The sequence below is a fragment of the Tenrec ecaudatus genome, chromosome 2 (genome assembly GCF_050624435.1).
Source record: "Tenrec ecaudatus isolate mTenEca1 chromosome 2, mTenEca1.hap1, whole genome shotgun sequence".
In the NCBI taxonomy this organism is placed as follows: domain Eukaryota; kingdom Metazoa; phylum Chordata; class Mammalia; order Afrosoricida; family Tenrecidae; genus Tenrec; species Tenrec ecaudatus.
Window position 1 is genome coordinate 221793150 of NC_134531.1, and position 23149 is coordinate 221816298.

A 23149-nucleotide genomic window follows, 5' to 3' on the forward strand; every position below is an offset into this window, starting at 1 on the left:
GAATCAAGTCATAAAATGACCTGTCCCATTCAAGGAGAGAGTGGCACGCTTTGACACGGGACAGCCAGCCTGGCTTTTCCTGAGTGGAGTGCTCCAAAGGGCCCCAGAGAACTGTGGCTGGAGGGGCAGTCCGCAGCCAGTGTGGCCTCGATGGTGTGGCTCCCCATCCTACCAGATCCGAAACATCAGACGCAATGGAGAGAGGGCGGGCTCCCGGGCCACCCGCCAGCCACTCCACAGGAGGGCAATGCTTCCTTGCATTTGGGAGACTGTTGGGATCCAACATGTGTTCTCTAAAAAAGAAATCACGTGGGTACTTTTGGAGCTAGAAAGAATCGATAGGATTAATGGATAATGTAGCTACAAAAAGGAAAAAGAAAAGACCACCTGCTTTCTTCCAGAAGTGATTTTTCAATTGACCAGGAAACAGGGTTGATTGCAATTTGTGATGCCTACTCCCCAGCTGCCCCACTGGAGAGGGAAAGACTTGGCTCGTGCGGTGGGGGTGCACCCCTCTCAGACTGGAGTAAGATGGCGGGAGGCCCTCCTCTCAAGGGTTCTGTGGCTGTGGGGAAGCTCAGATCTCAAGGAAAAGGGAACTGGAGATAGGCCTTGGCTTCCTCTCTGGGTTGGAGTAATAATGAATATGCGCCAAGAAGCAGGGCTGTGGAATTTCCTTCATGTTTAGGAATTTGTTTGAAGTCACTCCTTCAAAAGGCATTTTGAGCGCCAACTCCTATTCCTACTAAGTTAAACCATAGGAAAGGGACGTGTCTACAGCAACACCATATTGCCACTTCGTATGGCTAAACTTATTAGAGCATTGTACCAAGCTAGCGCTACTAGGAACCCTCCTGGCACCAGGCGCGAAGCACTGGGCTGGCTCGCCAGGTGGGGGAGTCAAAGTCAGCAGCTGCTTCTCAGATGAAAGGAGAGGCCGCCTGCTTTAGGGAAGATTCACAGCCCTGGGGATCCTACTGGCTGGATGAGAGTCAGTCAATTCAACAGTACTGGGTGGGGTTGGCTTCACTGGAGTGCTACTAGATTCTTGTTTTGAATGGGGACACCACCACAAAGGTGCAGAAGACCCAATGTGGGCTTGCTAAGCTAACCACAGGGCCAGCAGTTTCGAGTCGCTCTGCCGGAGAAAGATGAGGCTTTCCACTCCCAGAACCCCACGGGACAGTCCCGCCTTGTCAGAATCGCCTTGGAGGCAGTGAGTGCGTGGAATTGCTTAGCTGCCTCCATGAGATGCCTGGGCCGAGTTCTTCTCTAGAAAGTGGGCGGTCTCAAACGTTGTCACTTCACAAAGGAACGAACCTGTTCTTTGACTTTTCTCACGGCCACCCTTTTATGCAGAGGCAGTTAGGGTGTGGGACACTTGGGGAGCCCCTGTCCCTTCAGGCCCCCAGGCCCTGCTCCTGTCATCTTGGGAAGGCAATTTACAACTGGATGTTAAACTCTCCGGGTTCTTCTTGCTCACAGGCTCCAGGAGAGAAACAGTAGTCACTTGGCACCAACATAAAATGAAATGACCAGCTTGTGGTTCTTAACCAACAGCCCATGGCACACCTTTGAATCCTGGGTCCAACGGAGATAGGGCTATCACTTCACTAATTGAATGCCTTCCACTCACTCACACAAGTGCTTGGAGAATGAGTGGTGGAGCTGAATCCACACCAAATGCAAAGCGTGTGGGGAACAATAAGGAACAAGAAGCTTAAAATCTAAAACCAAAGTTCCAGGCTGCTTCTTATGCTGCAGGTAGATGAAGAGGCTTTCAAAACGTAAGTTTCCCACAGGGTCAGCAGTTCCAGGCCAATGGCTCTGTTGGGGAAAGATGAGGCTTTCTACTCCCATCAAGCGTTTCAGTCTCGGCAACCCCCACAGGGCAGTTCTACCTTGTTCTATAGGGTCGCTGTGAGTTGGTATCAAATTGAAGGCAGTTGAGTTGGCTTTTGGAGGCTTTACATTTTTCACAATTTTTTGAAGTCCCTTCATCTGGTATACATTTCTCCAAATGATTAAATTTACCAGAGGTTGTTAGAAGGAACTCTGATGGTGTGGTGGGTTACACTTTAAGCTGCAAGGTCAGCAGTTTGAAACCATCAGCTGCTCCAAGGAATAAAGAAGAGGCTTTCTGGGCCTGTAGTTATAGCTTTGGAAATCCACAGGTGCCCTGTTCAATAGGCACCAAGAGTTGGAACTGATGTCATGGTGGTGAGTTTGGTTTTTACCACAGCAACACTGGCAGCCACGAACAGGGTCACTTGACGATGTGTAACCAGGTCAACACTCGCCATGGTAGCCAGGGAGTGAGCTAGCCAGGGGTTCTTAACCTGGTCCGAGTGACGTGTGGGGCCTGCTGCTTCTTTGTTGTGGGGGGTTGTCTCATGCATTGTGGGTTATTCAGCAACCTCTTCAGCTTCTACTCACGAGATGGGATGGGTACCTGCTTCCCAGGTTTGTGGCCATCAGAAAACCGTCTCCAGGCATGACCAACCTCCCCTGGGAGGGTCGAGAACCGTGGGGTGAGAGGGGCTCCACGGTCCCACAGGGACTGATTTGTGAAGATGAGTGCAGAGAGCAGTCTGCTGGGGGCAGCTCGCGTCATGTCTCAAAGGCAGGAGCACGCCCGGCAGGCTGATGCAGGGTCCACCACAGAGCGTTCCCAAACACTGCAGTTACCCACCTGGGCACTCGCAGCCCTTGTCGCCCAGCCCACGGTCTGGAACAGAAGCACGGACGTACACAGGGAAGGGGCCTGCGGGGAAATGTGGGGCATGCTGATGTGACTTGTCCTGTGAGGGGGCTAGTTAGGGAACAGTAATGGAGAGCTGCTCTCTTCCCACCCCCAGCAAGCCCTCACACCTCCACCTAGAATATCCGTTTTCCCTCTTCACCTGGATCCAACTTATTCTTCAGATCTCGGCTTAAAAATGACTTCCTGGGAGAATTCTGAGTCCCTCTCCCTGCAGCGCCCCCCGCCCCATCTGCTCCGGATGCAGTCATCCTGCTTCCCCTCCCTCGCACAAGCTGATCCATCTCACACGCCCCGCACAGGACCTGCACTGCGGGAGCTGGCTTTTCCGCTTGGTTTCTTCCATTGGAATGGGAACCCCAGGATAGGGACCCTGACCTGAGAACCACATTCTCCCTGGAGCCCAGCAGGATATGGAGCATGTCTTTGAGGCTCCCCGTCCCCCAAGCAGCAGTTTCCACTGCGCCAGGGAAGCAGACGAGGGGAGCTGACAGCGTGAATCAAAGATGTAGCAAAGAGATGGAAAAAATGGGGACACTGGTTTATTTCTGCAAAGGAGGCTAACCTGGAGTGTGTGAGGCGAGACAGATCCTGGCCAACCGATGTGGATGTTTCCATCGTTACCCATTTATTTTGGGATGTGTCAACGGTCTTTTTTATCATGATTCAACTTTCGGACAAAGGTTTTGTTCCGGAACTGAATCACACACTTAAATCCAGAGTGTTGCTCTCTGTGACATAGACAGAGAGCTGGATGAACAGGACAAAGGAGGCGTGGCCTCCGTGCCGGGCAGGAGGAGGGCGGCTGTTCAGTCATGACCCGACCCGGCGACACACGGTCAGGTCTGCGTTTCCGAAGGCACAGGGGCAAAACGGGCACGCCGGCGGTCGGCCACCTGCTGCCGTCCGGTCTGTTTGGGACCCCATCACCACAGCCAGGTTCCGACACCAAGAACACAGAGACGCTGCTGGCTCACTTTTATATGAAGAATTTAATTATCTATACACGTTACTAGTTCGAAAGGTTGTATTACACTTGTTAAAGCCGCAGGTTTGGATATTTATATATTTTACATTCATGTCCGTGAAAATAGCGACACGCCAGGGGCGAGGAGGGGCCTCTGAGCACGGCTAGCACCCCTGAGGACGCCGGCAGGGCGTGCACCGAGTGCCACTTTAGTGTCGAGAGGCATCAGAACCGCTACATTGTGCTTGAGGCTGCCCCTCCCCGGCCGCCCCATCCCCTCCTATTCTGTGCTGCCAGCAACAGGCATTTTTATTGAGAGTTTAAAACTACTGTTTAGGAGACAAACAATGGCTTCGGCGACAGCACGTCTGACACACAAGGCGGACCATGGGCTCCGTTTGATATTAATCTGTAGAAATTCCACAGTCTAGTTAAAAAATGTAAACATTGGAAATTAATTGTGGGGAGAGTCCTATACATTCTTCCTTGTCAGAAAAATTATTTGTTCAAAATATGTCATTCCAGGAAAGGTAAGTGGAACCAGATGGCATGTAACAGAGACGAGAGGAGCCAGCCGGCGGTAGTGTGGATCGTAACCACCTCTACTGATCCGTGGCAATGCGAACACACACAATGAAGAAAACCCCAAACAGAAAACACCAACTCAACCAGATGGATCGGAGACCGAACACAAACACAGGTGCTTTCTCGTGTGGCTACCAGGTCACTGTGCACAATAGAGTTAATGCAGTCTGATCAGAGCATCGTACAAGGGTAGAAGCGTTTGCCACGGAGAACGGATTTCTTATGTACACAGGACATATTACATGCTCACCCAGTTACAGCGGATACACACAAACAAGCACAAAATACCTTCCGTTTACCTGGGCTCATTCTACACATCTTTAAAACATACTAAACTCCTCTGCACTTCTACAGTCGGGGAGAAGGGGGACGGGGCGCATCCGAACTACACAATTTAGTTGTTAACACTGGACAAAATGAAGAAGTACACAGTCTCACATTCATGGACACTGGGGACATTTTTTTTAAATAGCACATGCAGCATTCCTTGATAGTGGGTCTTTTTGCAAAACCAAAAATAGCAAAGAAGTGATTTCTTTTCTCTTTCAATTAAAAAATTTTTTGTTTTGTTTTTATTAAAAGGCTAAATATATATCTTTAAAAGGAATTTAATACTATTGAAAAGCACCTGTGCAAAGGTGAGGGGAATCAATTTGAGTCGCGGGAAAAGCCACAAAAGGACCCACTACCCTGTATATTTTTGTAATTTTTTTTGCTTCTATCTCGGCAAGTAATAACTCAAACATTGCGATCACATGCAACTAAAGTAAAATGAGGTAAACTGCTCTGCAGTGAGTTCTTCTACTCAGAAGGCAGTAGATGATCATGCTGGAAGTCACATGATCAAGGCTGCATCTCCCATCATCCCTCTGGGCAGTGATATGGGATAGTGGGTCTCTTTGAGGACTTTCAAGCCTGAGTGGGGGATGGACAACATATGATTCCTAGAAAAAGGAGGAAAACAACACATAAGCAAAACAAAACAATGAGCAAAATTCAAGCTAGGAAAATGAGTCAGGCATGTAAACAGCATGGTGCCAGAATGACTTAAAAAAACAAAATAAAATCAAGGAAAGGGGGTGGGGTGGGGGTAGGGGGGAAGGGGACATGCTACAGAAGGAATGAAAACAAAACAAAACAAAACAAAACCCCGCAAGATAAAGCCTTGCATTACAGAAGGTCTTCAAAGAGACGGTTGTGAATGCAGCAACGTCTAGCTTTAAGTTCTGCAAACGAAGCTCGCAGAATCAGAGCAATGCTGCATGTCTTACCGAAAGAGAGCACAGAGGGGTGGTGACAGCGCCACCAGGCACTTACATTGCTGGCTGGGGTCCATGTCTGTGGTCAACTTCACATAGTTGGAGGGGAAGAGCCCCACTTGCCCGTTGACTTCTCCTTTCCACCAGTCGGGGTCCTCCTTGTTGAGGACGTTGATGAGCTGGCCCTTGCTGAAGGCCAGCTCGTCGTCGTTCTGCGCCGTGTAGTCGTACATCCCAATCACCTGGCACACTGCAGGAGACAGGCTGGGTGAGCAGCGGCAGGCTGCTAGCGCAACTTGGGTCGGGGGCGATCCTGGGCGTGGTTTTGGGTAAAATGAAGCGGAGGTGCGCTAACGGGCTCACGGTGGCACGGGCAGTGGAGGGAGATGAAGGGCCACACGCTAACACTACAGTGAAATCCCCACGCTCCCTGGTTTGCAGTGTCAGCAGAAAATGCCACGTGGACATCTGGCTCCTCTCATGGGCTCAAGCCCTGGGAGGCCAGCACCACTCGTGCACAGTGCCGGCTCTGGAGGATGCACAGCTGCCGGCAGCAAGCGGCTTTACTGCAGTTCTCTTCTCATTCTGGTAAGGCAGAAGGGGCTAACTCATCTGACCTTCAGAAAACTCACATGGCAGAAGGAGAAGCGCGGTGTTTGAAAAGAATCCTCCTCTGTAAGCTGGGTCTCAAAATAAGACATGGCCATACCCAGGAGCCATCTTTTCTCATTTTCTCCCAAACCTGTGGTTGGCTGCAGGAGAATCGGGCCCCAGACCAGGTGCATCCGAATTGCGGCCTGGCCCTTCACTGTGATCTCCAGGAGGAGTCACTCATTCTGAGTCAGTTTCCATGAGCTGGCGTCAGGAGATCGCCAGCCCTGCCTGGATGGGCGCTTACTCTTAGTCAGGCAGCTCTGCCGAGCCCCGTTCAGCATCACAGATACAGAAGCCTCCCAAGACAGATACATGGCGGCTGTGGACAGCCTGGAAGCTCAACCCATGCATTCTGCCAGTGAACTATCGCTGCGTCTTCTCCCCCTCTCCCCGTCCCGACCCCAGGACATTACATGGCTTCACTCCCTGGCATGTTTACAGTTCCGGTGAACATTCAGTCTGTACCTTAGACTGCGGCCCAATCATTTTTCTTGACCAAGCTATTCCCAGGTTTCCCACATTCTCCGATAATTCAGTGAGTCCAACTAGCATTTTCTCTAGCGGGCGGGCGGGTCACCAAGGCTTCCCCAGAGGCAGACCCAGCAGCAGCAGCAACCAGCAGCCCACACCAAGCTAGCCAGGCTTTCTGTCTCCCACAAAGCCTGCCAAGTCCTCCCCATTCTTCACCAAGAATGGACAGCGCAGACCACAGAGCCCTGTTGGTCTTATGTCCTGGGTTACATGCTGGGCTGTGAACTGCAAGGTCAGCAGTTCGAAACCACCAGCTGTTCTGTGAGTGACAGATGAGGCTTTCTACTTCTGTGAAGATTTACAGTCTCAGAAACCCACAGGGGCAGTTCTACCCTGTCCTACAGGGTCACTATAAGTCAGACTACTCACTCAGTGGCTCTGTGTAGACACTATTTAGACACCTCCACTGCTTCCCAGACACTGAGTCCAAGGATGCCAGAGTGGGGGCCAGGTTTGTTTGGGCTGGGAGTGTTGACAGTGGACCTTTTCATGAAGGGGGTTGGTTTGGAGGTCAAAGGAAATAGCTTCAAGAAGACTGGCTGGAAAGCTATTTATTGGGTAAGAGTGGCCCGGCCTTTTGGCTTCGGTACCGCAGACATGGAACCGCAAGGTACACTGGAACAAAGGGTTCCTACGAATGCCACTCAAAAGTTGGTGCCTTAAAGACCTAAAGCAGCACTGGGCCGCTCGGATCTCACCACCATTCTCACAGAAGCATCTGGTCGAGTCTCTTCGATGAGAAAACAGCCACCCAGCTCAGTGGCAGTCAGTCCTCTATGCTCTTATCACCCTTCAGGAAAGTGGGTCCCACACCCCGCCCACCCACCACAGCTCCTCTGTTCACAACGCCAGGGGATTATTTGAGTCTGCAATGAACATATGCGCCCAGCAGACATGCGGCCTCCGGCTCCGTCTCCCAACCCACTTAGACCCCTGCCATTTAGTTTAGGTCTGTCCCTGACTCCTCAGCCCCTAGCTGCACCCCCACGTTCAAGAGCTGGAAGGAAATCAAGAGACACACCTGGCTTTCATGTCACAGCCTTCAAGGCTCCTTTGGGCACAGAGTCCCAACAAGGGCACAGTCACTACTACTACGGGAGGCCTGCTCCATGTATCGCAGTAAGGAAGTGGCAGCTATGAGTAACAACTGAAGAGGCCTCATGGGGGCCTTGGGGGCAAAGACTAAAGTCTCAGCTGGCACACACGCCAATTTCCAACCCGAGGCTGCAAACAGCTCACTTACCTGTAGGTAATGCCACAGGCTTAGGTGGCTCCGTTGGAGTAATTTTGCTTGTTCCGGGGCTTAAAAGTTTCACGTAATTAGCCGGGAACCAGCCTATTTGGCGTTTTTTCCCACGTGCCTAGTAAGAAAACAATTGTTTCAGATTTTTTTAAAACAAAGGTTCTTATGTATTCTTTTACCAGTTTGCTTTGTAACAAACACAAAGCTTAGCTCTAACCCAACCCATGGTTTACAAAATGTCCAAAATGAAATGACTAGGGCCAAAATTCATGTGGTGGCCATGCTCGGCAAATCCCAGCGCAGTCTTGCCTCAGTGGATCACTATGATCATGCCCTTGGGGACACTTGCCGTGTATCTAAGACCAAAACCTCTGCTCACAAGACATCCGCTCTCAGCTGTTAATTCAAGAAGCGTGGGGGCTCTGGCAGACGCAAAAAATGATGTATGGTTCTCAAGATCAGTAATAGTGATAAGAGCAGTTAGCACCAACCTGCGACTGTACTACCCACACCCCAAAGAGAGAAATGATATGAAGGGAGACAATGCTCTCTGCCTTCCCTCCAGTCAAGTCACCGCGTTTCGGGGTGCCAGGGCCAGGCTGGCATGCAGTGCTAACTGAAGGCGGGCGGCTCGAATCCATCACGGTCTCCTCAGAAGAGAGGCCTCAGGACCTGTTTTCGGAAGGTCACTTTGGAAGACCCTCGGGCACTCGAACAGCTGTATTTGGACACACGCCCCTCATGACATCTGGTTCGCCTCTGGGTCACTCTGAGGGCTGGTCTGGCAGACTCCGTGCCCTGGGCGGAGGCTAGCGGGGATCTATCGACAGACACCTGGCCCCTCTGACTTAGGCCTCCGAGTGTCCGCCTGCAGCTGCACAAGGGCAAGCACAGGACCCCCTGGTAGTCTGTCTGTGTGGCCAGTGGGGACGGCCCTCTGGAGAAGGCAGGGGAAACATCCTCCACCATGGCCTTTCACCTACTGGTGTGCAAACCGCTCAAGTGTCTGTGAGAAAGGCAGAGCGCATGGAGGCTAACAGGCCGGCCCTCCGCTTCCAAGGAGCTGGTAACACGGACGAAAAAATCAAGAGTGTGCGCAGGAAGTAATGGCAGCACCCACTGTCAGGGCCGGCCAGTTGGAGCCGCCCTGCACCACGCCAGAGGCGCCTGCTTCTGGTTGCATGCCATGGCCGGCAGACAGGACAGGCACTCGGGCATCAAAGCAGGAGAGCTCGGGGGAGTGGCGAGACGGAAGCTGAGCGGGCAGAGTGTCCAGTGGGAGTCTCCGCACCTTCACTGTGGGAGAAGGACATGTGGGCCAGGGGCAGGACCCAGAGACAGACACTCGGAAGGGGGTGTGGGGATACAGAATCCTCAAGGTCAATGTCCTGAGCACAGTGAGTTCTGTCTGCGCAGCCCACCCACAAGCTCCCCATGGTGAGGCCCTCCAGAGCGGCCGAGAATAGAAAGACAGGAACACTTGAAATTTCCCTGAGCTCTGGCACCCCCTGCACATTCTCACCACGGCCACCATGAGAGCGGTACACTGAGACAGGTGAGCGGAACGGGAACTTGACGGGACTGCCTTGTTCTTCCAAGTCTCCCGAGTTTTCCGCCTTTGACAAGCTGCATGCAGCTCGGCCACCACCTGCCACTCCGAGCGGGGAACTTTTGCATCTTTGTCCTCTGGCAGGGCTTTGCCTTCCGCAGGTTTCACAGGCTCTACTGCACAACAGAGACCTTTTTAAAAGCATCTTTTCCAGGGCAAGTAAGACTTGTTGGAGGTATCAGTGCCCCCGCCCTGAAAGGCGAGTCCACGGGTGTCCCGTGGTATTCTATGAACCCCGACCATTCCAACATTCACCAGCTGGACTCTGGAATCAAATTGGTTTGGGTGGGTTTTCAGATGTGTGCCTAGCTCTCGGGAGTCTGCTCCTGGCTACCCAAAGTCCAGGCACAAGACCGATTAGACAGCGTGATGTCTTTCCCGAGCCACCCCGAGACCCCTGCAGTTTCAGCGGCCCTTGGCTACCCCATGCACTCGAATGGGAACAGAGAGCCGGACTCAATGGACAAGAAACGTACTTGCAGCTCTCCTTCCCACCATCCACCGGGGTTCTTTTTCCGGATCAAAATCAGTTGGCCCGGAGCCAGGGTCAGCTGCTCAGGACCGGTCGCGGTGTACGAGGCAATCACCTGGGCAATTTCTGAAAAACAAGACCACACATTTCGAGATCAAGTTATAATCATAGCCAGGAGGGAGTGCTCCTAAGACACAGCTCCTGCCCCAGCGCCACAGGTTCGCATCATCAAAACCAACGTCGCGGGAGGGTTTCCCAGGGGAGGAGCCAGGCCTACTGCACGGCAACCCTGTTCTGTGTGCTGAGCTGCAAAAGCAGCATTCGAGGCTCGAAAGAATTCTCTGCTCTGTCCAGGGTCCGGTTCTGGGATGCCTGCATATCACCGGTCAGAAGTTACTTACCTACCTCCCTCATCCCCTCTGCACCCCATGTCCATGTCCAGCGCTTTCTGTCCCAGAGCGTCTCACAAGTCTCATGAACTCGTGAAGGAGCCTGGGCCTCAGTCATCTCCACCCTGACCCGCCCCCCCAACAGCACCCAGTGAAATAAACAAGCAGCGCCCTTCCATCTGCCAAGGAGAGGAGAGAGAGAGAGCGTCGTCTCCTCTGAAGCCATCGGCTTCATACAAGGGGCTGCGTCGAGGGCTGTGCTTTCTTTAGGAGTGTGTGTGTGTGTGTGTGTGTGTGTGTGCACGCGCACGCCACATTTTGAGGGTGCTCTACGAACATTGGCTAGGAGTCAGTCGGGAATGAGTCCTGTCAACGAAAGCTTCCTTGTTATTTGAAGCTAAGGGGCAGCCTGGAGTCAAGAAGGGGCATTTGGTGCAAACAACAACCACCACATAAAAACCGCTGGGTACAGGGAGAATGTCCACTGCCCTGTGCTGCCCTGGACGTTCAGACCTCCCGGGACAAGCCCAGCAGATGCACAGACCAGGCTCTAGAAGACACGTTTCAGCTGACAGAGACAACCCCCCAAGACTGAACTCTGAGCGCTGTCTGCACTGCTGTCTCCTGAGCTTCTAGAAGCAACACAGAACCACCTGTTTCCGTCTTCTACACCTCACCCTCAACAACAGCTCCTGGAAGGATGGAAAGACAGGAGGAGGGCGGGAAGAAAACCCCAGACTCGGAGAGTTTTCCAACTTCTCCAGTGACTTCAGGGAGCAAGTAAGAGGCAGGCACCTGGGTGAACCCATCATCCTGGTCTGCACTCCGAGGCCAGCCACCATGACAGGAGCACCAAGCTGCTCCTGCGCAAGTCTGGCTCTGATGCTTCGAGAGCGCAGAAGCAAGAGAGCATGCCCAGGTTGCTGAAAACCTTGACTCTGAGAGGTTTAGCATGGATATCAGTGTGGGGAAAAGGATTCTGCTTCAACATGCTCTAGTCTCCGAGAGTTCTCAGAATGGAGAAGTCTAAATGATTGTCCTATTTGGCTTTGGGGGTCTTGGCTCAGCCGAGGACCTGGTGTAGGCTGCCAGCACTCTGCCACCACGTTGTCTGTCTTTTGGGTCTCTGAGCAGCTTGCTGGTTTTCAGGGCATACTACACAAAGCACCTGGAACAACACTCCTAAACGTAGGATACTGGCAGGTAAGACAGGTGTGACTCAGAGAGTCTAATATCTGGAACCTTGCAAAAATCCTAACCCCACTTGCCAGACCCACTTCTGCTGGTCAGGGAAGCCCTGTAGTAGTACCAGACCCAGCCAGCCTCTCAGCACAGCAGGGCCTCTGTCAGCCTATCCTCTCCCGAGGACACAGTAGCCTTTTAAAAAGCTCCGACGACTGCGACAAGGAAGACAGGCTAGACAACCGCATTATTTCACATCTGTTCCCTTCCTCTTTGCTCCAAGTCCTATTTATGGAACATGTGATTTTGCTCAACTAAACGACAGTACTCTGAACCCAGAGGGATGACTACCTCTTCAATGGATACCTGAGGAAAACTGCCCCCCTGCTCCTAAAGGAACCGGATCTGGCTAGACCTCCCTCTGTCATCGAGCCAGCCTCCCCCTCCGTGTGAGTCCGGGGACTGACTCACTGTGTGTCAGGAAATGAAAAATGCCGCCCGGCCTCGCAGGCGGGGTGAGTGGGAAGCAGCGGACCCTGCCATCCTAGCAGATCCATGCACTGCCATCTTGCCTGGGTTCATTCTTCACCACACCAGGGAACGTTCTCTCTGGTAATGTTCCCACTCCCCAGTGTGAGACAACAGCCAGGTTCCATAACTGTGGATGCATGAGGAATGGGTCTCTCTCTCGCTCGCTAAAGCTCCTGGCCCCAACAAACAAAGATGGGGAGCAACCATCAATTACAATCAAGACATTGAAAAATAAGCATCAGGGTTTGTAACTTACCAGGCTTTTTTCCTAAACTCCCTGTTTTCCCAGCAGTTCCAGAGCCCTTAAAACAGAGCAAAAGGTCTCATTTGCATACTGAATAGTTTTGGTCATGCAACTTTAAAACAAAACAAACGATTAATGACGATACAAACCATCCTGAGCCCCTACGTCCCTGTTTTCACTCTGGGGAAGCGCGGTAGTACCCTGTCACCTGACATTAGGATAGGCGTCAGGAAGACACAAGCCGAAACAAGGGCTGTGAAACACGTGGCTTTTGTGTACAAGAACCAGAGCAGAGGACCTGGCGTCCCAGCCTCTCAGGAGCTCTGCTCCAGGAGTGACACAGGTGCTTCCTGGGACTTGGCCAAAACAGACAGGGGGTTGCAAGCAAGGAGGGCGATTCACCGACACGCTAAACACATCCCTCTGAGCCCACCACCCAGGTGGAATACATTCATATATTCACGTTTTGTTACATTTGCTATAGAGTTTGAATGTGTAAAGAACTTAAAACAGGTACACCTGAAAAGCTTTCCCAGACCCCTTCCATCCACCTCTCGCTGTTCTAAGAGGGAGCGCCTCCCCCGCTTTTCTTTACTTTTAGACAATAGAACTTCTCTGTTGGTGCTGAGAGGCACACCCCACTAAAGCAGACACATTTCTGTCCAACAGTTAAAGTCTCCCCGAAGTGCTGAGGGCTGAATTCCTATCATGGATACTCATGGAATTTTAAAATGACTGAGTTAGCCAACGGAGACCGCGAGAGTTGGGACAGGGGCCAGCCCACAATCTGTTGTGACAAATTGCTTTATTCTGAATGAAGTTTCACCCTTGCGCCCCGATCTTGCAGCAAACTAGGTATTCCAATGAAAACACAACCGAGCAACATGCTTGCGAAACAAACTGAGAGCCCCTGGAAGATTAGAAGCGTGTGGCCTCTCGCAGTCTCCTTATTGTGGCTACTGACGTTGAATAGCCACATGCCAGGCAAAGTCTGGGTTTAAACTTTTACTCCGGCTATGTTTTAATAGTAAACAGTGATATGACTTCGAACTCATCATTTTTATAGGATATCAATTAAAGGAATACCAAGGAAACTTAATTTCCAAATAACCAGTTACTTTTCCAGTAACGGGCTTTGTAACACACTGCCAACTTCCATCAAAATAGAAAGGAATAGCGCCGTTGGCAAAGCTCAGCCGCAAAGCGCAGGCAGCTTCCCAGTGCCCCCCAGAATGCCACACCAGCAGTGTGGGCCTCGCCTCTGAGGGGCAGGCTCAGGCCTGGCTGTGCCTCAAGAATGCTGTGGACATGCTACCCCATCCGCTCACTCAGAGCACGGTGCCAGAAGGGGCGCATCCCACCTCACACCACCGGACAGCTGTGCTCTCTGGAATCCAGGCTGGGCCTGGTTTTCCGTGTGCTACACAGCACTCTGCGTCCGAGGAAGGCAGATGAGCAGTCCTGATTTTCTTCCCCGTTGCTATTAATTAATGTAGCTCCGTGTCCCAAATATTCAAGCACACTGATAAGTCTGTGGTTAAAGCTTTGCCTGTTAAGAAGGACCTTCTGACTTAGAACCTTAAAAACAAATGTGGCCGCTGGAATCCTTTTAGCTGGTTGACTTCAAATGGCTTTTTCTAGAACACTGTAATTGACTAAAATCATAATATGCACAATAGCTCTGGGGTCTTAGCTGGTGCAAAATGTAAGGCTACTTCAAGAGTTTTCATGCAAGTTAGCAAATATCAAATATCATCAAATTGGGCTTTCCTGTTGGTCCTTCACTTCCCTGCAGAGCCACCTGTCTGAAGCTGGCCTGGGTCAGGGGTTCACTCCCCGTCTCCGGGTACAGAGCACAACATGTCAGCTGTCTTAGGAGGGAGATTCCTGTCAAATACTCTCAGGGTGGGCAGCTGATACAAATCTCCCTCAAGGGATATTTCAGCTTGCTGCTCTTAAGACCACAGCATGGGGGACAGAGAATCAAAATAACATTCTCTAAAAAACAAACAAACAAACAAACAAAAAAAACCCACCACCACCAAATAAGAGCATTCCTGAGAAATGCAGGGGGGCAAGGACGGCTGGAGTCAGAACTAGTCCAGCCCAGTGCCACGTACAGCCTGGTCCCTGCAAGCAGCTCCCAGCACAGGGGCCTGTAGAAGACCCCGGCTAGTCCAACTCCGAGCACCCCCGTGACGGAGCAGAACTGCCCCAGGGACTTCCTGGGCCATCACCTTTTGGGGGGAGACCCCTAGGTTGTCTCTCGAGGAACCACTGGGTGGGCCTCACCCGCCAGCCTTTTGGTTAGCACCTGCGGCTCCTTCACGCCCTCTGACGGGTCTTTAGAAGACAGAGAGAGCTTGGTGCACACGCTTACACCTGAGAAAACCACCTAGTTAGGTTCTTAATCAAAGATCCTTCTCTCAGTTCTAGGAGGCGGTGTGAGGAGAAAAAGAAAATAACTGTGAAATGACATAAAAGTCAGTTCCTATTTGCTCACCGAGTGCAGTAGATTTGTTAACTGACTACATCCGCGCCCCAGCGCCCTAACTCGATCACAAGGTGGGTCCCATGCTCTGTGGCAGGCTCTCCCCTCGTTTCGCCACATTCGCCACACCTGCACTATCAGAAACCATACTTTACCCACTCACGAGTTCAGGGTCCACGCAAAAGTAGTGGGAGCCCCTTCCAACTTCACGGCACAGCAACATTTAAAATAAATCCAGCCCCCCATCGGTGGCGATAGAAACAAGGGCTCAAACATACACGGCCTCTGAGATCTTCTGTCTCTTTTACTAGGTAGACACATGCAGGACTTTTAGATGCTCCCTGCTGCCCAAAAGTCTGGGGTCAGCTTCTCTAAAACATTTCCGTTCACAAGGGCAAAATACTGCGGTGTAGCTTTCCGGAGGCACCTACACCCAATGATGGGGACGACCTAATAAATCAAGTGTGTTCACACCGGCAGTTGGTTAACCCGCATGAATAGAAATCATTGCAGAGCATTACAGCTGCCCCTTGGCTTGTGCGAGGCCACGGCTTACCCTGCAGCACCAAATGACCAGTGCACACAATTACAGTTCACACTGCATTCCTGCCATGTTCCAGGACTTAGCAACGCCCAACCGAGGGGGTCCAGCGCCAACATGGCGACTCTCCGGGCAGAGAGTCACTGAACAGAAAGGGAGAGGAAACAGTTAATGTGGGTTTACCTCTGAATCTTTAAGCCTCACATAGTTAGAAGGGAAGACTCCGGATTTGTCGCCCACTGTTCCTGTCCACCAGTCACCATCTTTCTTGGTAACCACAATCACATCCCCTTGCTGAAAGGTTAAATCGCCTGGCTCAGAGCTCTCGTAAGTGTACATGGCAATAAACTCTGGTGGGGAGAGATGGTGAGATACGGAGAGAGCTTGATTGTTTAAGGAGATTCGGACAGCTTTGCACAGCAAGTTCACGAACACGGAAGTTAGACGACATGTCATTCAAGAAAAAGGCTAGTCACAGATAAAATATCCAGCTAGAGTATATCCAACTCTCCAAGTGGCACATAAAAATGCCGGTGTTGCAGACCAGGAGACAATGGGTGGAAAGATCCAGGCATGGGAACAAAAACACCAACTGCATGATGACCCAAAATAGGTACCCAGAGCGAGGTAGGCAGTTTCACATCGGGATTTCTTTTTCAATTTAACTGGCAGAGAACACCTACTGAGGGACTGCTTTGTGCTGGGCCCCGGCTGGATGCACTCACACGCAGGCTCCTGGCACACTCACACACCTGCAGCTCAGCCCCAGCGCTGGCAAGCGGCCATCTCAGAGAACGAACGTGCTGCTACCTCCTGTACGTAAATTGGGTGCTGAGACGGACACACTTGGTCTCGCTCACTTGCCCCAGAGAGACTGTGCCATGACTGGAGACAGCGGGAAACGGGTAGGGCAGAAATACATACGGTTCAGCTCAGTACGGGCCTCTACTCTTGGTCCAGCACCGACGGGGGGGCAGTGGGGAGTGGGTTTCAAAGCAGTATCCACTCCACCCCAGCATATAATCACGCCTTTCTCCGCTAAGCTGTCATTACTTCCGTGATTTAGCTGTAAAGGGTAAGAATCCTGTAGGGTCCTTGATTTTGAGGGTGTGCCTGCCCCAAAGAACAATCTTCGGTTTGCTTACAAACTCTGTATCCATCGCAGCTGGTTTGAGTTAACAAAGTTCAGAGGGCTCACTGGTCCCCAGCTTCTCCTCACTGCACCTGACAGAGAGCTACCGAAAGATGAACGCATGTGTCTTCCTTACCACTCCTTCCCTATCTTATCCCAAGGCTTGGCTATTTCAAAAAGCAATAGAAAAATCAATCACCATTTACCTGACATGGTCATTTTAGAACAGATGATAACAAGCACTCTTTAAAAATCGGGGTGAGGTTCTTTAAATGTGGACTCTAGTGTGAAATTTAGCATAGACGAAACCTCTGGCTAATTACGTGAGCCTCTGCAGCAGCAGGGGCAGTGGAAACACGCACAACGCCCGATGCTCGGGTCCCAGGGCGTGCCTTTGGCTGGGGGCGGCCCTGAGAGGCTGCCCAGGGCCTTGGCCAACAGCAGCTGTGCTGACCTGAGCTCTTGTGGGCAGTGGCTGCAGCGTGTGGGGGGATGCAGGCCCACGGCACACCAGGGCCCCCTAAATGCTCTCGGGAAAATGGAGGCTCTGTGACTGAAGCCTTTCGACACTGCTAACGTGTACCTCTCCACAGTGGAAACTGGAACAACGATGTCCCACATGAGGAAATCAAATCGGACTGCTTTAGGAGGGCCCTTCTTTGCTCGTTTCTTTACACAGCCTGCTGATTTCTGAATCGCTCGACTCCCTGTGTCTTCTTACAGATCTTGTACTGGGCCATACAGGACCCTTGGTAAGCAGACCGTCCCCACTCCCTTCCATCCCCCCATTCCTTGCATTTGAGAGCCACATTTTGAAGTAACTTTGAAAATGCTTAAGAGACTTCAGAAACATGAACTCTGGCTGAACTTGTACTGCAGCATACAACACAAAGGAGCTGGGAGGGCTCTGGGAGGCTGTTCTTACCCTGCACGGCACATGGGCGGCTGTGGACTCGCCTGAAAGGGGGAGGCCTGACGCTGGGCAGGCAGCGGCCCCACATCTGCTGCACAGCTTTCTTAAGACCCAAACCGGCTCTGCCCAAACCAATATTTTAAGAACTAGCCAAGCTGACAATCTATTTAATCCGGCTGCTAGTTCACTTTACATTTAATTATTTTAAGGTTTTCACAAGTGGCTGGTTCATATGTATAAACAGCTTTACTCAGAATTTTAAATGTCCACATCCTCGCCCCCCTGGGTAAGCCTGACAAGATCACTTCCATCACTGAAAAGGCACGTAGTAAATGTCCACAATGACTGGCATTCAGTCGGTCGGCTGGCTCATCTGTGAACTATTTACGGGGCCTCCAAAAGGCCGGGCCGTGGTACAAAGTGGAAAACAGTTAGCATCCAGCTGTGCGGTGCCGGGAGCGCACTCGCTGAGCTAAAGCCAGGCGGAGGGGAAGTGAAAGTTGCCGACGCGGGCAGAGCTTCACTCCCCAAGCTGCTCCCAAGCTCTCTCACCGCACAGTGCACAGATGAGGAAGCGGAGGCAGGACTCAACATCTGGGGCTCCTCTGTGAAGGGTAGGGTTCAGAGCCTGCCTTCTGGGGACACCAGAATAGGACAGAACACACCCAATTGTGAAGGGGCAGGTGTGTCTGGGTGTCAGAATGTGCTTTCGATTGCTCTGATGGGGTGTGCTGTGACTAAGGAGTGTTGTTGTTTGTTTGTTTAATCATTTTATAGGGGGCTCATACAACTCTTAACACAATCCATACAAACATCCACTGTGTAAAGCACATCTGTACATTCATCGCCCTCATCCTAAGGAGTGTTTTACACCAAATATGCCCCTGACTGATGGCCACAGGCACAGAGAATTAGGCTCATGATCGTGGTAGAGGTAATCCTCACAACTGAGATACAGCAACGTGTTAGACTGGGATGGTGATGAGGTTTTATGCCTTCGCCTCTCGGGAAAAGCTCCATTATCACCGTGAATCTGAAATAGTGCTACACGCACACCTTTACTGTCTCAGCTGAAATCATCCTCTTTTTGATAGGCACGGTTTCTGGGGACTGCAATAATCTCATCTCAGTAAATTAAATACAACAGCGCACCCTGGGGTTCTTTGTTCCACGAATCCATGAAAACGTACTTTACGAGGTGATTTCAAAAAGTTTGTGGGGGGAAAAAACAGTTAAGAGATGATGGACTTCCCCCACGAGCTTTGGAAGGCCTCTGGGGTCCCTGTTAGTGATGGCGTCTGGGGCTGCAAGCGCAGCTCCGACTGCTCCACAGAGAGCGCGGTCGTCCACGACTGCATCGCAGACAGACATTTCTTTTTATCATTACAGCGTGCGTTAGGTTCATTTGAACAATTTTTTTATAGTAGCCCATACTGTTTGCTGGCATTTATACAATACTTTATATGATAAGGTGACCAGATTTTAACATTGGTAAAGTGGGACATTGGTAAAAGTCATATCCTGGCGAAATAGCCACATGGCAGCCGAAAACCGTATACCCTAGCTTGTCATGCATTCTTTCCAAAAATGGGGACTTTTTAAAAATGCCGCGGGATGCGGGGAAAATTGTTCAAAAGCGGGACTGTTCCGCCAAAAGCGGGACGTCTGGTCACCTTATATATGATCATGCCACAAAGTAGAACTGAAAATACAAACAGTTGTGCAATAAATGCTAAAAGTGAACTATTCAGGTCTATATGATCCAGTTTAGCTAGTGAACATGAAATCCAGAAACTAAGTTACTATTTAATCTTGGTTATACCAGTGGGACCAGTGTTATGTGAGAGTTCAACTGGCTTGGGCAGATATGGTTTTAAACAAAAGAACCATCTGAAGTCGGACAAGGCTGTGTTAGGAGTGGCAATTAGCTGCAGAGAAGTGCCCTCATTGAATTTGATGAGCCTCTTTCAAAAACCAAAAGGTTATTTAAAAAAAAAAAAAGTCAAAGGCCTGATAACTGAATATAATTGGCCAATGTCATTCCTAGGAAAACTGATTATCAGCATACCTTGTCAGCATTTTGAAAGGGTTAAACTTTCATTTCCCTTTAGAGTCTAACACACCGAATGTGAATCCATGCAGCGTCGTTTAAAAACGAAATCCTCTCTCCTGTCGGACACTTAATAGTCTGCACTGCCCCACATCTCAGCCCTCTGAAGAAACCGGTCTGGCCCAGCTCTCACCTTCTCCCGAAACGGCCGGCTTGGTTGCTGGGGAGGCTACTCTCTTTAGACTGGCAGGGCTTTCTGAAGAACCTGAGTCCATGCTGAAAGAGGAGGGGGAAAAAAATCCCATTTTTACTTTCCATCTTGTAACAGAAAAGTCAAAATGACACTGGTTTTTATCTAGTAAAATGGCTTAACTTTAAAAAGCAGTGTACCACATTTTGAACAATCCACCGCCCACAGGACTGCACCTCCCTAAGCCAGAAACCCCTGGTTCAGGGCATCACCACCCCAGCCCAGCCGACACCCTTTAAACTGCTAGTCTCGTTTCTCAACGCACTCCGAGGCTGGACACACAGGCCGTGGACAGGTCTATTTCAAAGCACAACTGACACGTGCTCACTGAAGGGTCTTGTATTCTTATCTTCTTAATGTCCGTAATTTTGGGTGGGTTGAACATCTATCTAATTTAACTGGTATAATTAAACACCAGGTTTCTTAAGGTTCCCTGCTACATTAAGGCAGTAATGAAAAAGATAGTAAAGTCTAACTAAGCAGAAAGAGTTGCAATCTCAACAAATCTCAACAAATCCACAAGTGTACTCTGGTGCACTTTCCTCTAGTAGAAGTCAGGGTAAGAAATGACCACTTAATATCTAACAGAAAGGTCCCTTCTTGTCAATATGGGCTTCACCTTGTGCAGTTAACAAGATCAAAGATTCTACAGAAGGGACAAGGACCCTGCAATATTCGATCTGTGGATGTCAGCGTGTACAAACAACAGCTTGACCCGTACTGTGTCAATGTTTGTGTCGAATAAACATACCTCGTCGACTTCCTTACGGGCCCCGAAATGAGTTTCACGTATGACTTGGGGAACCAACCCTTCTGACCCTGGACTTCTCCAAACCACCACATGTCTTGCTGCTCCAGGACAGTAATGACATCGTTTTTGTTAAAATTTAAATGGTTGTCTTTTTTGGCTCTCCAAGGATACAGGGCTTGTGCTTGCAGCCCCTCCACCTTTTCACCCTTGTGTCAAATAAGAGAAAGGGGTTTGCATTACATCACGTTTGCCAACAACGGAGGTAGTCTCAGGCGTGAGCACGCATGCTTCCCCACGCTAGTTCACCTTGGAGAACGTGCCGAAAACCTGCCAGCCCACACAGAGAGCCGCTGCCTGACATCCTATGATACTCTACTTTGGTCCTATTTTCATTCCCAAACTGTCCAAGGCATTTCCCCCTTCCCAATCTGACCTGGGTTTTTTAGTGGAAGACTTAACAATGAGGCCGGACTCTGATAAAATCTGACAAGGTAATGAGCAGACACCACGGCGCAGATGGGTCCTGGGACCTATGCCCTTGGGTGGGGTGTGCTTGCATTGGGTCCTCTGTCAGAGAAATGGGGGTTGGGTTCACATATACTCTTTGTAAGGAGCACGCAGAAGATACTCACCCGGGATCTTATAGTTCAGTCACCGTTTATTGCACATCTATATGCAAGACATCATGCAGTTACAAAAATGAACGAAACGCTCCCTCTGTCTCCTCAAAATAATTTCAGCCATGGCATTTTATGAACCATAAAAGCCCGTGCCGACCACAATGACCTCCCTATGGCCCCCTCCTAGGGGGATGGACAACAGACAAGGGAGTAAAGGGAGACACTGGACAGTGCAAGACATGGGAAAAATATTATAAATTACCGAGGGTTCATTAGGGAGGGAGGGGAAAAAAATGAGGAGCTGATCCCAAGGGCTCAAGTAGAAAGAAAGTGCTTTGAAAACGATGATGGCAACATATGTAAATGTGCTTTGACATAATGGATGGATGTAATGGATTGTGATAAGAGCTGTACGAGCCCCCAATAAAATGATTTTTTTTTAAAAAAGCCCATTGGTACAAAGTCAGCTCCGACTCGCAGTGACCCTGCGTGTGTCAGAGTAGACTTGTGCTCCACTCAGTCACCAATGGCTACTTTGGGCGGAATTAGATCACCAGGCCTTTCTTCTCCGGCAACTCAGCGTGGCCTCCAGCCCTGGTTAGCACATGAACTGTTTGTATCACCGAGAGGCTTTATCCAGCACTATAAACACGGGCAGGGCGATATTAGTGGTGAGGGACGCACAAGGAATGGGGCGGAAGGAGAGAAAAACCATCACATATACCGCCCGGCAGAATAAAGTATGCCAGACGCAGGGCCCAGCTATTGTTGGAGGAAAGGAACGAGGGGTGGATTCTGTCTGAGAGCAGCAGGGACGCGCTCCCAGAGGAGGCCGTGTCGGAGTCGGGCCTTGAAGGACGACAAGGGTCTGGGTGGCTAGCACTCCGGAGGCAGGGCACTGCAGGCCGAGGGCACAGCTCGGGCCAGGGGTCCAGGAGGAGAAGCATGATCCGGGGGTGCTCGGGGCCTAGTCTCAAGGCGGGGTAGAGGAGGAGCAGAGGCTGGAAAGGCAGGGTGAGGCATTTGTTAGAATTTTTCTTCACTTAAAAACAAGTGGCTAAATGGTGACAGCAACATATGGACAAGTGTGCTTTATACTACTGAATGATGGATTGTTATAAGATTTGTAAAAGCCACCCCAATAAAATGATTAATTTGAAAACTAAAATAGAATAAGAAGTGCTTCATAAGACCACACCGTATCTCAAGCCCATTACTAAAATGTAACGTCCATTTTCAGATGTCTACAGAAAGAAAAGGAACAAACTGTAATGAAGCTCCAAAACATCTCCTTCAAACCGATTTGCCTGCGGAAGTTACTTCACACTGATCGTGAACTACGATCAGGAGCTTCATTTACAATTTGTCTCTGCAGCCACGTCAGGAAGTTCAGGCTCCCTTGGCCCTGTGGGGTCCAGGTTCCCTTCCAGCTTCACTGTGCCCTCGTTCGCCTCCCTCAGAACTCCCTCGGGCTTTCCCAGGACCGAGGGGCCCTGGTGGTAAGTCAGTGGCTCAAACTCACCAGGTGCTGCACAGAAGCGGCTGTGGCAGTCAGCTGGCTTCAAGACTTAGTCATGGGATCCTAGGGGTACATTCTACTCTGCCCTATAGGGCTGCTGAGCCTCAGTGTTCACCAGAAAACGTAGGCTTGGGTTTGGTTTCCCAGGGTTCAAAGCCCTTTACCTCTCATTGTCACAGTGAACCCCGTCCCACGCCCCCAGCCCCCGTCCCCACCCCAGGTCCCAAAGCCGTTCTGAACTGCTGCATCCCATCGGCCACTTTCACTTACTTCTCTGCCAGCCTTTTCCGCTGTGCCCTCAGTGGTGGTGGTGGTGATCCAGAGTCTCCCCGGGACACCTAGGCTGTGCCTGCCTTCTCAATGCTGTCCCAGGAGTGACAACCCACAACCCCAGCCGGGGCTAACATCTCAGGTCTGTCACTTCCTCATTGCAGGACCGGCTTCAGAAGGTTGTC

General features: G+C 50.7%; 1 protein-coding gene across 3 annotated transcripts in view; it reads right to left on the reverse strand.

The window, feature by feature from the left end:
• Positions 1–3734: 3734 nt before the first annotated feature.
• Positions 3735–23149, reverse strand: part of ITSN1 (intersectin 1) — a 172071-nt gene continuing 152656 nt past the window's right edge. The window contains exons 22-29 of one of the 3 annotated variants that reach the window (XM_075542337.1): positions 20556–20761; positions 19748–19830; positions 15643–15809; positions 12440–12485; positions 10086–10207; positions 8001–8118; positions 5631–5822; positions 3735–5257 (exon numbers count right to left, since the gene is read on the reverse strand). In XM_075542337.1, coding sequence (XP_075398452.1) covers positions 5256–5257; positions 5631–5822; positions 8001–8118; positions 10086–10207; positions 12440–12485; positions 15643–15809; positions 19748–19830; positions 20556–20761 — 936 coding nt within the window. In that variant the 3' untranslated portion in view covers positions 3735–5255. Of the gene's footprint in view, positions 5258–5630; positions 5823–8000; positions 8119–10085; positions 10208–12439; positions 12486–15642; positions 15810–19747; positions 19831–20555; positions 20762–23149 lie in introns of those variants that run through there. The other 2 variants (XM_075542338.1, XR_012782874.1) reach the window with 2 other exon arrangements.